We start from the raw sequence: 14,976 nt of genomic DNA, 5'->3' as shown, positions 1-14,976 counted from the left end.
ACTGTTTCAATCAATGTCATTCCTTGGCCTTAGAGGTTCAGTACAGGGATAGTATCTAAAGTACTCAATCTATAATAAAATACAATAATGTTAAAAACTTGATCTGACACTTATTGTAGTCTTCATGGTGACAGTTGTCAGTACTGAGAACATGAAACCCAAACACTGAAGGTCAATATTAAGTACTCCAGATCAAATATAGCACTAATAGATACGAAGTAAACCATCTTTTCTTCAGCAAGATGTCTTTCAGTTCTACCTATAGAAGCATATTCGCTATTCCCTGTTTCTGTAGCTCTCTTCATTGAACCAATTCATGCTTGAGCAAAATCAGTACACAATGTAATCAACAAAAAGTTCACAAGGATGGGGTCTGAATGCTCATCTCCGATGGTGTGAATTTCTAGGATTCCACTAAATTAGAGCAGAAGACCTGCCCATGACACTATCAATCCCAGCTTGCGGGAGGAAACCCACATAGCCCTGGTGAGAACGTACAAACTCCTTGCAGACAGCGGCAGGTGAACCGGATCATAGCTATCGTAGCATTACCTCATCTGTGTGATACCTACCATGCTGCCCATCCTGTGCTATATAGCTATGACCAAGGTTCCACGAGAAGTCACTCAGGGTTCCGTGACAGATTGTGATTAAAAAAAAATGAACAGCTGTTTTTTAATTTCACGCAATGTGCAATGCTAGCATTCCATGTGATGGGGGGCAGTGATCGAGCAGCCCTGTTAGCAATCTCATTCGAGGTTTCTCAGCCCAGTATGGCAGTACCCACTTGTACTGTGTTTATTTGGTTGAATCCATTCTCAGTTTTTGACACAATTTAGGGGAGGCTGTTGGATAATTGGCGAACGCTGTATTGCATGGAGGGGAGGACGGGAAGCGAATGAGGAGCATGAGGTATGCTTTGCAAGCATTAAATAGACTAACTCAACTTGGGCTGGGATGTCAGTCTTTTCCTCCCAATTTACCTCCCCCAGCTTCCCCTTAACACACTGCCAACTGACTTATGGGAGCAAACTCTACCAATGTAGTAGAAAATTGGAGGGAAATTTTCATTCCCGAGATGGAATTTCTACGCATTGCGACTCAGCTGCTCAGTCTAGAGTCTGATTGAAAACCACCTGGGAGAACTGCAGAACAAATTTGAACAGTATTTGTCCTCCCTTTCAACACAAGTGTATGAATGGGCAAGGAACCCTTTCTCTGAATCTTCTGCTCAGCTTGAGAACTTGACTTTGAGAGTACAGGAAGAATTTTTGAGCTCCAGTCTGTTTATGCACTTAAGATGAGATTTACTGACCTGCCCCTGGACAAGTTCTGGATTTCTCGAAAAGAGTATCCTGGCATTCATTGGAAAGTAATTAACATTTATATACATCTTACATGTATGAGCAAGCCTTTTCTTGTTCAACAAGCATCAAGAGTAAGGATAGAAATCATCTCATTTCAGCTGAAAGTGAAATCCGTGTGTGCTTATCTCAAGTTCGCCCCAGAATTGAGTATTTGTGTAGGAAAAACACAAGCATAGGTTTCATATGCTCGGCCTATATTTGAGCCTGATTACAGTCTTGTATAAAATTGTGTCTCAGGCTATATTTTTATTCATGTTGCTTTGGCTTATGGTTTTTAGTAACTTTATTATTCAACATTGTCAATAAATTTTCATGTTGTAAAAACCATTATTTAAATTAATGTACCAAGCCTACCCTTTGAAAAATTAAATCCCATTTTGGCTTAGGCCAGTTTTTAACAAAAATTTATTATATTTGCCTTATGAGTTTTAAATTGTTTGAAAGGGAAGGAAAGACTCATTTCAAGAAAGTTAAGCCAAGTTTAAATATTTCATTTTTTTCCCAAGAAATGTTAGCTAAAATTTATTCTCTACTCAAAAGAGCATTGACAAGTATGATTGGATTATTATATCTACAACGTACTGATCACACCAATGTACTGTGAACTGCCGACAATTATTTTTACACAGGGATTCCCTGAGACCTGAAAATTATTTCAAGGATTCCTCCAGGGCACAAAGGTTTGAGAAAGGCTGACTATAATCGTATCTCTGGGTTAGTATAAATGGTTAAAATGTGAGTAAGTTTATGCTCCAAGTTTTCTGTAGACAGTATGAATTTTCCAACATCACACATAATTTTGGATGGCCCGTTAGACTAGCCGTTTTTCAGCCGAGCAGACGAGTGTGCCTTTGGGGTTCCGAGGCTCTATGCCCTGTACGTGAGCCGATTCCATGCCGGTGCTGCCGACTGAAGCATGCCGGAGAAAACAAGAGTTCTCTGAAGAACTCTTCAAAAAACAAGAGCCATTCCATGTTTTTTTTCTTTCCCGTTTGCTCGTTCTCCCTCTCGCTGCCGATTCTCAAGTCGGTTAACACAAAAAAAGCAACACGGCCGACTTAAATCCGCGAGTCCTTCTACTTTTCTTTGTCTCCTCTCGCAGCTGTGGCAGCTCTCTGCCCTTTATTAGGGAGGGAGAGAGAGCCTGTGGCATGTTGAACTGATCAGGTGAACAATGAGTTTTTTCTGTGCTGCAGAGCATGGACTCTCTTGGGGGATCTGCTATTGCTTGCTCGGTGGGTTTTGGGCTGCTGCTGTTTTTTGCTGAAATAAGTTGGGGAGGGTGAGGCTTGATGCTTTGTTCCTGCTTGGGAGGGCAAGAACCGGGCTTTGGGGTTCTAATGATTTTACTGTCATTCATTCTTTGGGGTTTTGTATATGTCTGCAAAGAGCAAGAATTTCAGGTTAAATTTTGTATATATTCTCTGATATTAAATGGAATTATTGAACTATTGAAGACATCGACAACGGTCCCATCCTCGTCTTTCCCCTTGCCATAACGGCCAGCTGCTACCTTACACCGTCTTGCACTCTTCTGCACAGCACTAGTATGCCAGGATTGAGGATCCCAGAGGAAAAGGCATGCTCCAGGTGCTGACAGCCGGTGGTTTCAGAGCAGCTACACATCTGTGGAGTTCCCCGTTCCTTAATCATTAACCCGGATTTGTGGACTCTCATGGCAGTTGTTTGTTCTACTCTGAAGCTGAAGTTTGGACAGTCACTGTGCCTTTCTGATAGTTTATGCTATGGAAAGGAAAATGTCAATATACATTTCAATTTGTAACACAGTTTCTGTGGAACCCCCAAATGTGCTTATAAAACTAAAGTGTGAATCAGAAGTTGAAATGGACCCAGTGCAGATGGTGTGATTCATAATAAAGTTTACTGCACAATATGGGCAGCACACAAGTGCTGTGGTTGGTGTAATTCTGTTTTTGCGTAAGCAACCTGGGTTCAATTCTACTGCTGTCTGGAGGGAGTTTATGCATTTTCCCCATGGCTGTGTTCTCTTTCTTCTGGTGCTTCAGCTTCCTCTCACATCTGAAAGAAATAGTAGTAGGTTAATTGGCTACTGTGGTGTAATTGGGCAGAGCAGGCTTGTTGGGATTGAGGGCCTGTTACCATGCAGTATCTCTAAATAATTAAACCTTTTCCAATGAAAGATTATACGGAGGAGGAAGGGGAAGGGAGGGGAAAAACATAAGAAATAGGAGCAGGAGCCCGCTCCACCATTCAACAAGATCATAGCCTATCTGATCATGGACTCATCTCCACCTACCTGCCCTTTCCCTCATAACCCTTAATTCCTCCACTATGTAGAAATCTATCCAACTTTGTCTTAAATATATTTACTGAGGTAGCCTCCATTGCTTCATTGGGCAAAGAATTCCAGATACACCACTCTTTGGGGAAAGTAGTTCCTCCTCATATCCGTCCTAAATCTACTCTCCCCCACCCCCCATAATCTTGAGGCTATGTCCCCTAGTTCTAGTCTCACCTAACAATGGAAACAACTTTCCTGCCTCTATCTCATCTATCTATCCCTTTCATAATTTTATATGCTTCTATAAGATCCCAACTCATTTTTCTGAATTCCAGCAAGTACAGTCCCAGGCAATTCAATCTCTCCTCATAGTCCAAACCGCTCATCTCTGGAATCAACCTGGTGAATCTCCTCTGCACCACCTCTAAAACCAGTCTATCCTTCAAGTAAGGAGACTAGAAATGCACGCAGTTCTCCAGATGCAGCCTCACCAGTACCCTATACAGTTGCAGCATAAGCTCCCTGCTCTTAAATTCGATCACTCTCCCAAATGGAGGCCAACACTCCATTTGCCGTCTCGATAGCCTGCTGCACCTGCAAACCAACCTTTTACTATTCACGCACAAGCATTCCCAAGTCCTTCTGCACAGCAGCATGCTGCAATCTTTTACCATTTAAGTAATAGTCTGATCTTCCATTTTTTCTTCCCAAGTTGGTGACCTCGCATTTACCAACATTGTACTCCATCTGCCAAACCCTTGCCCACTCACTTAACCTATCTATACCACTCTGCAAACTCACTGTATGCTCAGAACAATTTGCTTTTCCACTCAATTTAGTGTCATCAGAAAACTTAGATACACTACACTTGGTTCCCTCTTCCAGATTGTTAATGTATATTGTAAACAGTTGCGGGCCCAGTACACCGCTCACCACTGATTGCCAGCCAGAGAAACCCATATGTATCCAAACTCGCTGCTTTCTATTGGTTAACCAATCTATGCATGCTAATACATCACCCCCAACTCTATGAATCCATATCACATGGATGTCCTTCATGTGGCACCTTAGTGTTGGCATCAGAGAACTAAACTCAGCAGCGAGCAAAAGGGAGGTAGGGTCAGGCACAGCAGCGATTACTGGAGCATGCCAGTGTTAATAGTTGGAAGGTTTTAGCTCAACAGGTTTCAGCAAGAACAGGCAGAGACAAAGATAATACGGAAGCTTTTATTTTACTACTGAGTAGTCAGGATGGACTGCTCCTCCTGCCAGGTGTGGGAATTCAGGATACCTGACGGTTTCCCTGATGATTACATCTGCGGCAAGTGAACCCAACTTCAGCTCCCTACTGACCAGCAGGAAATGGATGTACTCAGGATCATCCGGGAGGCTAAAGATATCATATATGAAACTTATTCAAGAGGTGGTCACATCCAGAATATAGGCTTCAGACAGTAAATGAGTGACCACCAGGAAAAGGTAAGGGGATTAACCAATCAGTTCCTCGGTGGCCATTTCCTCAGCAACATATACCTCCGGGGTGGGAAGAAGAAGAGAGACGAACCATCAGGGCACAGAAGCAGCAGCCAGGCTAGTGGCACTATGGCCAGCTCCATGGCTCAGCAGGGAAGGGTAAGGGTAAAGATAGGCAGTGTGGTAGTGTGAGGGGACTCACTATTTGGGGGTGAAGAAGGAGAACAGATAAGTGATTCCAGGATGTTGTGTTGCCTCCCGGGTGCTAGGGTCAGGGTGTATCAGAGCAACTGTAGGATATTCTCAAGGGTGAGGGGGAATAGCTGGATGCCATGGTGCGTATTGGCACCAATGACATGGGCAAAATAGGACAATAGATCCTATGCAGTGAGTATAGATTTAGGAAAGAAGCTGAAGCAAAAGACCTCCAAAGTAGTCATCTCTGGATTACGCAAACAACAGGAATTCTGCAGATGCTGGAAATTCAAGCAACACACATAAAAGTTGCTGGTGAATGCAGCAGGCCAGGCAGCATCTCTAGGAAGAGGTGCAGTCGACGTTTCAGGCCGAGACCCTTCGTCAGGACTACTCCTTGTATTCTGGATTACTCCTGGTGCCGCAGACTGGTGCGATCTTGGTGTCCAAGTTCATAGTTCTTTCAAAATGGCAACATAGGTCGACAATGTGGTTAAGGATTATAGAATACTTACTTTTATTTGTCGAGGAATTGAGTTTAAAAGTCAAGAGGTTGTGTTACAACTTTATAGAGCTCTGGTTAGACCACATCTGGAGTATTGCATACAATTCCCACGACAGAAGGATGTTGAGGTTTTGGAAAGAGTGCAGAAGAGGTTTACCAGGATGCTGCCTGGTTTAGAGGGCATGTCCTTTCATGACAGCCTGGACAAACTTGGGTTTTTACTCAGGAGCAGCAGAGGAGGCTGAGGGGAGAAGTGTTGGAGATTTACAAGATTATGAATGTCATAGAGTAAGATAGGGAGCATCTTTCTCCCAGGGATGAAATGTCTAATACTAGAGGGCATGTATTGAAGGTGAAACAGGGTAGGTTCAAAGGGGATGTGAGGTTAAGTGTTTTTTTTTAAACTGAGAGTGGTGGCTGCCTGGTATTGTGGTACAGGCAAATACATCAGAGGCATTTAAGAGACATTTAGATAGGCACGTGGATGTAGAAACATAGAAAACCTACAGCACAATACAGGCTCTTCGGCCCACAAAGTTGAGCTGAACATGCCCCACATTAGAAATTATTAAGCTTACCTATAGCCCTCTATTTTACTAAGCTCCATGTACCTACCTAAATGTCTCTTAAAAGAGCCTATCATATCCACCTCCACCATTGTTGGCAGCAGCCCATTCCACGCACTCACCACTGAGTAAAAAAAAAACTTAACCCTGATATCTCCTCTGTACCTACTCCCCAACACCTTAAACCTGTGTCCTCTTGTGGCAACCATTTCAGCCCTGGGAAAAAGCCTCTGACTATACACACGATCAATGCCTCTCATCATCTTACACACCTCTATCAGGTCACCTCTCATCCTCCGTCGCTCCAAGGAGAAAAGGCCGAGTTCACTCAACCTATTCTCATAAGGCATGCTCCCCAATCCAGGAAACATCCTCGTAAATCCCCTCTGCACCCTTTCTATAGCTTCCACATTCTTCCTGTAGTGAGGCGACCAGAACTGAGCACAGTACTCCAAGTGGGGTCTGACCAGGGTCCTATAGAGCTGCAACATTACCTCTCGACTCCTAAACTGAATTCCACGATTGATGAAGGCCAATACACCATACGCCTTCTTAACCACAGAGTCAACCTGTGTAGCAGCTTTGAGTGTCCTATGGACTCGGACCCCAAGAACCCTCTGATCCTCCACACTGCCAAGAGTCTTACCATTAATACTATATTCTGCTTATATAGTATATATATGAGGAAGATAGAGGGATATGGACAATGTGTAGGTAGGAGGGATTCATTTATGGTTTTTTAAAAGTTTACTTTTTGGCTGGTTTGGCACAGCATTGTGGGCCTAAGGGTTGTTCCTGTGCTGTGTTGTACTGTTCTATACTCTAATAAATAAATGGAAAGCAAATAAAATTGCACCTACCCCATCACAAAATCTGTAAATAACTTTCAATGCATCACTTTCAACTTCCAAAAGCCACCAGCCAGAAACTCAGGCATAGCCTGTGACAAATTAAGGGCAATTTGGGGGCTTTGAGTAATGCAAACCAAGTTCATTTGGTCACCTCAGCTAACATAAGACTTAAAAGACTAGATACTTAGTCCAGCTGGGTTTTTTTTTGCAGTTTAAATATAGAATATTTTACAAACCTAAAGACAATTGCCAGTAAAGAATATGGATAAAGTAATTTACAATACAAGAATGACAGGAAAAACTAAGATTCTCTGTTAGATGAATGACAAGATTGATTGAAAGTGAAGAGGATTCACACCCAACCACTGCTGATATTTTCACTGCTCTAGTAACAGACAACTTGGGGTTATAAGTTTACCAACTTTATATCACAAAAACAAAAGGGTTAGAAGACGGCAATTATTGCAACTTTCAGTATTATGGTATAGATTATCCAAGAAGAAACAGTGATCTAATACAACTATACAAGGTCCTACACAGAAAGATGAATTAATATTTGAGGAAAAAAAATCTTAAAGGATATGAAGAAAGGAAGCGAGATGTCTTAAGGCCTTCATGGCTGAATAAGGGAGCAGAACTAATTAGAAGAATCTTTCGGTCAGTGTGGTAAATTGGATGACCCCCCCCCCCTCCACCGGTGAAAACGTTTGCAAAGTCAGAGTCAAACAGCACAGAAAAGCTCAATTCAGTTATTTCTTTTTCATTTTACTTCTCCCACATTCTCATCAAATCCTCTCATTCTACCATTTGCTTACATTTTTGAGGCAATTTAAAGGAGTTAATTAACCTGCCAGTCCACATCTTTCCGATGTAGGAAACTGGAGCACCAGGAAAACCTGGATCACAGGGAGAATGTACAACCTGCACACAGGCAGCAAAGGTCAGGACTGAGTTTCTGGAACAGTATCGCAGCTGGTCTACCAAAATTACCATTGCTGGTCTTTTCATTTAGACTAGAACTGAAGATCCAATGCAAAGAGGACACAGTGTAAATTGGATCTTACTGGGTTGTATCACAGTGTATCACTGTACAATTGCTCTGTCACACTTTGCATTAATTCAATACATCTTCAAAATTTCATATGTTTTCACTGCATGCTTTTGCTATTCTTCAAACTTGGTAAAGAGAAGCAGATATTTTCCTACACTGCTTTTATGTATTCAAAATTATATTGGGGTTTGGTGGTAAAAATTGGGATAACTTGCTTCCAGTGGCAGAAGAAATTCTTAGGGATAGGACATGAGCAGTTGGGAAAACCCATGGCCTAATTAGGGGAAGCCAGCATGGCTTGGTGTGGGGCAGGTCGTGCCTTACCAACTTGATTGAGTTTTTTGACAAGGTGACAAGAGAATTATGAAGGTAGAACAGTGAACGTTGTCTGCATGGGTTTTAGTAAGGTGTTCGACAAAGTCCCTCACGGGAGTCTAATCCAGAAGATTAAGGTGCATGGGATCCGGCGAACTGGCTGTTTAGATTCAGAACTGGCTTGCACATAAAAGACAGGGGTTAGTGCTTGAAGGGGCTTATTCAAACTGAAGACCTGTAATTAGTGGAGTTCCACAGGGATCTGTGCTGGGTCTTCTGCTATTTGTACATAAATGACCTGGATGAAAACGTAGATGGGTAGGCTAGTAAATTTGCAGATGATACCAATGTGGAGTTGTGAATAGTGTAGCAGACTGGTTCAGAAAACAGCATGATACAGACCAGTTGCAGGGATGGGCTGAGGAATGTCAGAAGGAGATAATCATTAAGTGTTGCAAGTCAGTAGGGCAAATGCAAGGAGACAGTGCACAGTTAAGGCAAGGTCCTTGACAGTGTTCCTGAGATCTTTGGATCCAAGTTCACAGCATCTTGAAGTGGCTACACAGGTCGATAAGGTGGTTAAGAAAGCTTATGGAATCCTTGCTTTTATTAGTTGAGGCACTGAGTTCAAAAGTCAGGAGGTTATGTTGCAACTTTATAAAGCTCTGGTTGGGCCACATCTGGAGTATTGTGTACAGTTCTGGTTATTCCAATATAGGAAGGATGTTCAGGCTTTAGAAAGGGTGCAGAAGAGGTTCACCAGGATGCTGCCTGGCTCAGAGTGTATGTGCTATCATGAGGCTGGACAAACTTAGGCTGTTTGCTCTGTAGCTTCAGAGACCGAAGGGAGAAATAATAGAGGGTTAAACGATTATGAAAGGCATAGATAGAGTGGACACAGAGCATCTGTTTCTTAGGGTTGAGGATGTGAGGACAAGGAAATAACATAGAGGATGCATCCCAGGGTTCAAGGATGACGTGAGGGGCAAGTTTCTTTACTCAGTCGTAGATGCCTAGTATGCACTGCCTCGTATGGTGGTAGAGGCAATTACATTAGAGGCTTTTAGGAGCTGTTTGGATAGGCACATGAATATAAGAAAGCTGGAGGGATATGGACATGGTGTAGGTAGGGGACATTGGTGTTTGGGTGTACTTGATTTGCTTTTTAGCTGGTTTGGCAAAACATTGTGGGAACTTTCACTCAATTCTCCAACTGTGAAGTTCATTTCCTTTATCAATACCAATGAAAAGAATTCATTTAGGGCTTGACCTGTACCTCTGGTTGCACAGACTGCCTTTGTCTTTAATGAACACTACCATCTCCCTTCTTTTTCTTTTGCCCTTAATACATTTATAGGACATCTTTAGTTTTAACTTAATCTAGCCTGCCTGTCATTTTTCATGATCCCTGAGCATTTTTAATTTCTTTTTAAATGCCTCCCTGAACTTTTTAATAACGCTTGATGGGCCTCCCCATTCCTTCTATATCCAATCTTCAATGTCCCTCGACATAGATTTAATTCTCCATTTCCAATGTCTGTGCCTTTTGTTTGTGTTTTTTTAAAAAAAGTGTTCCAACAAAGCCCGATGTGTGCTTAAGGATCATCTCGACTTCCATGCTGAGGCTTTCAGAGCTCAATGAATACAACAATTTCCAATAATCAGTGTCTACAGTTTGTGAGAGAACTATCCAGTTGTGGTGCAAGAGCAGAGAACGCAAGATGCATTTGGTGAACCGAAAAAGTCCTAGAACGCATATGGCTATATCGCTGATCTTCCACAGTGGTGTTGGTGGTGTCGTCAATCTGGAGAGCTGGATTTCATTTCTCTCTCTATTGCCTGGCCTGAGTGTTTTCAGCATTTCCTATTTTGTTTCAGATGACTAGTATCTGCATGTTTTCCAATCCTTGACAAGTTCTGATGTAGCTCCACTTCTCTTTCAAGCTCTGCTGTCTAACTTTCTGTGCTTTCCCTGTGTTAACCATGCTTCTGATTTCCAGCTACTGCCATACTCTGCACCTCGGCACTTTTGCTTTCTTCCCTGTTCTCCCTCCATTTACTCTTCCTTCAGATACTTCAGCTAATACTAACAAGCATTCACAACACTCAGCTGATACTGCCTCAACTGTCCAGCTCTTGGCTCCATCCCTGCCCCTCCTGTCTTCTCCTATCATTTCGGATCTCCCCCTCCCCCTTTCAAATCTCTTACTAGCTCTTCTTTCAGTTAGTCCTGACGAAGGGTCTCGGCCCGAAACGTCGACTGTACCTCTTCCTAGAGATGCTGCCTGGCCTGCTGCATTCACCAGCAACTTTTATGTGTGTTGCCTCAGACATTATCCTTTGTTTTCTCTCCACCCCTTCCCCTTCTCTATTTTAAAATGCTTGTTTCCCAAAATCTCTCAATTTCAATGAAAAATCATTCCTTTAAATATTTGCCACTTTTCTCTAGACTGTCTGACCTCTGAATGCTTCTAGCATTGATTCCTGATTAAAAACAATCAGCTGCACTCTAACAGTATTTAGAGAAAACATCCTGCTAACATACATTAAAAACAGAAGAACGAAACATCACAAGAATAGTCTTACATTTCCTACGAGAACTACCAATCAATAGTTTCATGTTTTTATTTCCCTAAAGGCTTAAGATACCCATTCCAATTTACGCTGATTCAACCAGTGGAATTTCCACAATGCTTCTTGAGGTGTGGCATATAGTAATTCAAAGGTTCAAAGGTTCATTTATTATCAAAGTATACAACTCTGAAATTCTTCTCCAAATAGCCACGAAACCAAGACAAAAAAGAATGGCAGGACAATCATAAACTCCCAAAATTCCTCCCACCCGCAATAAAAAACCAAAAACAGCAAACCCCCCACTTCCTCTCCCCCCCCACACAAAAAAACATGACAGATCAGGCAAAAAAAAACACACAGGATATGAAGAACAATAAGACTGGAAAAAAGTCCATAGCACAAGTCCATATCCAAAACACAGAAAACCTGGAAAACATTCTCCAGGCATAGCGGCAGCCTCTCTGGTAGAAGATCAATCCCACCGGTGATCCAAAGGCAGCTTCCCCTCTCCGGTAGAAGATCAATGCCACCGGTGATCCAAAGGCAGCTTCCCCTCTCCGGCAGCAGAGCGATCCCACCGGTGATCCAAAGGCAGCTTCCCCTCTCCGGCAGCAGAGCGATCCCACCGGTGATCCAAAGGCAGCTTCCCCTCTCCGGCAGCAGAGCGATCCCACCGGTGATCCAAAGGCAGCTTCCCCTCTCCGGCAGCAGAGCGATCCCACCGGTGATCCAAAGGCAGTTTCCCCTCTCTGGCAGCAGAGCGATTCCACCGGTGATCCAAAGGCAGCTTCCCCTCTCCGGCAGCAGAGCGATCCCACCGGTGATCCAAAGGCAGCTTCCCCTCTCCGGCAGCAGAGCGATCCCACCGGTGATCCAAAGGCAGCTTCCCCTCTCCGGCAGAAAAGCGATCCCACTGGTGATCCAAAGGCAGTCTCCCCTCTCTGGCAGCAGAGCGATCCCACCGGTGATCCAAAGGCAGCTTCCCCTCTCCGGCAGCAGAGCGATCCCACCGGTGATCCAAAGGCAGCTTCCCCTCTCCAGCAGCAGAGCGATCCCACCAGTGATCCAAAGGCAGGCAGCTGGCGCGCACCCTCCACATTTACCTTGATGTTTCAATCTCCCTCGTTGCTTTAATCAGCGAACAATCGGCTCATCGGCTCAACCCCCCACCTCCCCTCCACCACCTCCCCCCCCCGCAGCCTTCTCACCACAAGGTTCGTGTACGCTGCCTCTGCCTCCCTGAATTCTCTTGGAGACAGTAGAATGCTGAAAAACCCAAACGATCGCCAAACAAATCACAGGCTTCAACAGTTCCAGGATCACGTTCAAGACAAGAAACAAACACAAAATACATAAAAGAAACAAAATATATGGTTTCATAGCCTATCCAGAAGATGTCAACCTTGGGAGCACTCTATGCAGGCACCATCTTGATAGGAAGGTCAAGACAGTGAATCTCATGTTAAGCTGAAGAAACTATTCCCACCCCTTTATGACCAGAGTAAACTGCCATTTCTTCTTTTCCTATCTTGCATAACCTTTTGGAAATTAGAGCCAAACGAATACTATGCAATTAAGTTACTTGGAGCAAAGAAGTTTTGGTAACCAGAAACTACAATCATGTAAAATTAATTAGATTAAGGAGGAGATCATAGGAATAAAGGGAATTCTGTTTTACATATGGTGACACTAATGCAAATAATACTGGACAGGTAGCACACCTGTAGGAGTGTTGGGTTGTCTCTACCGAGTTGCTGGAGGAGGGCTGGCAGTAATGCCGGGTTCTGTTGTATTATCTGACGCATCTGCTGAAACTGGGGTTGAGTTCGCAGAAATTCCAGTGGATTACCTGGAACAAACAAATAAAGTTAGGAACCTGCATTAATCTAAACCTACATTTGAGTGAATTTCAAACAAAATTTAATGTAATGTATATATGGAGCCCTCAGTTTCATATTACTAGCAAGTGTTTTATAACAATACTAACAAGTGCCACTCAAACTATAAATGCAACAGCTCAACACTAACTGTTATAATAACACGAATTCACAATTCTTTTGTTATACACATTAAACACTGGTACTTACTGGCTGGTGTAGACTGCGTTGATGGCTGTGATGGTGGCTGTGTTGTGACTCGTGGTTGTGGCTCTTCTGGGGCTTCTGGTTCTGCTGGGATTCCCTAATTGAAATATAAAACATACTTATTACACACTTCCCTTTCATTTTCAGGTGCGTGGAGGCAGAGGAGCTAAACAAAATTCTTATTTGGACAGTACCATGGTGGAGCTGGCTGCCTCACAGCACCAAAGATCCAGGTTCAATCCTGACCCAGGGGTTGCCATTGTGGCTTTTGCGAGTTCTTCCTGCAAATGCATACGTTTAATCCAGGTGTCAGTTACCCCACATACCAAAGATGTAAGAGATTCCAATTTGTTCGGCCACTGTAAATTGCACAAGTGGTTGAAAAAGCTTAGGAGGGGTACGGGACAAGATGAAGAAAATGTGGAGAATGTTTAATGTCAGCAGGGAAAACATTGTCAATGGCAGGGCCCAATGAACAAAGACCTTGAGATACAAGTAGATGAAAGTGGCAACATAGTAGACAGGGTGAAGATGAAGAATGGCATGCTGCACCTAATGCATTCCGTATGAGAGTGGGGCATGTTACAACTATACAAAGAGATAGTTAGGCCGCACTTGGAATATTGGGTGCAGTCTGGTCACCTAGCTATAGGAATGATTAAGTTAGAGAGATTCTGCAGTTGCTGGAAATTCAGAGCAACACACAAAATGCTAGAAGAACTCAGCAGGTCAAGCAGCATCAATGGAAGGCAATAAACAGTCAACTTTTTGGCCAAGACCCTTCATCAGACCCTGCAATTTGTGCGTTGTTCTTATATTTCCTGGATATGGGAGCTTGAGTGATAAAGAGAGATTGAATAGGTTTAGATTGTTCTCAATGGAGCACAGCAGGGTGACTTTATAGAGGTTTATAAAATTATGAGGGGTAAGGATAGGATATGAGTCTGTTTCCAATGGTAAGGACATCTAAAACTAGAGAATGTAAGTTTAAAGAGAGAAGGGGATTCAAAAAGGTATCAGTAGGGTATTTTTCCTATACAAATATCAGATAATTAGAAAAGGCTATATGAGGTGACAAAGACAGGAACAGAAACATTCAAAAGGCATTGGGACAGGTACTTGAATGAGCAGAGCACAGAGGGATACAGAATTAATCCAGTTAAGTGTAATTAGTATATATAGTCATAACAATAGTTGGCAGAGACATGGCAGGGTGAAGAGCATACTCTTGTGCTGTTGAACTGTAAAAGTCCAGTTCCAAGGCTACACACCACAGATGAAGAGAATACTATTACCACTGGATGTGAACTATTTATTTCAATAAATGTAAGAGGTACTAAATTGGGTTGCTTCTACAATATTTTGTTTAAATTACTTTTCTTTTCAGAAATCTCAGTTCTGAAGCATGACCCAACATAATATCATGGAGATCAGAAGAGGCCAAAGCTCAGCAAATGGAGCATTTGGCATCTAGGCAAGCAATCACATGGGAGCGATATGGTCGTAATGCCCAACAGCAAATAATTTATTCAGGCTTGGACAAACATGACATGTTTGGAACTACAATGCAACAAAAGGTTTGACATCAATTTAAAATATACGTGTACATTGTACAACTAAAACCACCAATAAGGTGAAGGAAAAAGTAAAAGGCTACTCGTTTCACTTTGCTCATCGGAACTTTGTTGCAGGTACAGGCAGGTAGGGAGAAATGGGTTGCTTATGGAGTACA

At 42.9% G+C, this 14,976-nt stretch overlaps 1 protein-coding gene across 2 annotated transcripts in view; it reads right to left on the bottom strand.

Moving 5' to 3' along the window:
• The window catches only part of LOC134337405 (UV excision repair protein RAD23 homolog B-like), a 110,329-nt gene that overhangs the window by 24,194 nt on the left and 71,159 nt on the right, over positions 1–14,976 (bottom strand). For both annotated transcript variants that reach the window (XM_063032371.1, XM_063032370.1), the window contains 2 exons: positions 13,248–13,341; positions 12,882–13,009 (listed from right to left, as the gene is read on the bottom strand). In XM_063032371.1, coding sequence (XP_062888441.1) covers positions 12,882–13,009; positions 13,248–13,341 — 222 coding nt within the window. The remainder of the gene's footprint in view (positions 1–12,881; positions 13,010–13,247; positions 13,342–14,976) is intronic.

This window comes from Mobula hypostoma, chromosome 24, assembly GCF_963921235.1.
Source record: "Mobula hypostoma chromosome 24, sMobHyp1.1, whole genome shotgun sequence".
Classification (NCBI taxonomy): domain Eukaryota; kingdom Metazoa; phylum Chordata; class Chondrichthyes; order Myliobatiformes; family Myliobatidae; genus Mobula; species Mobula hypostoma.
This window is presented reverse-complemented; position numbering and strand designations above follow the sequence as displayed.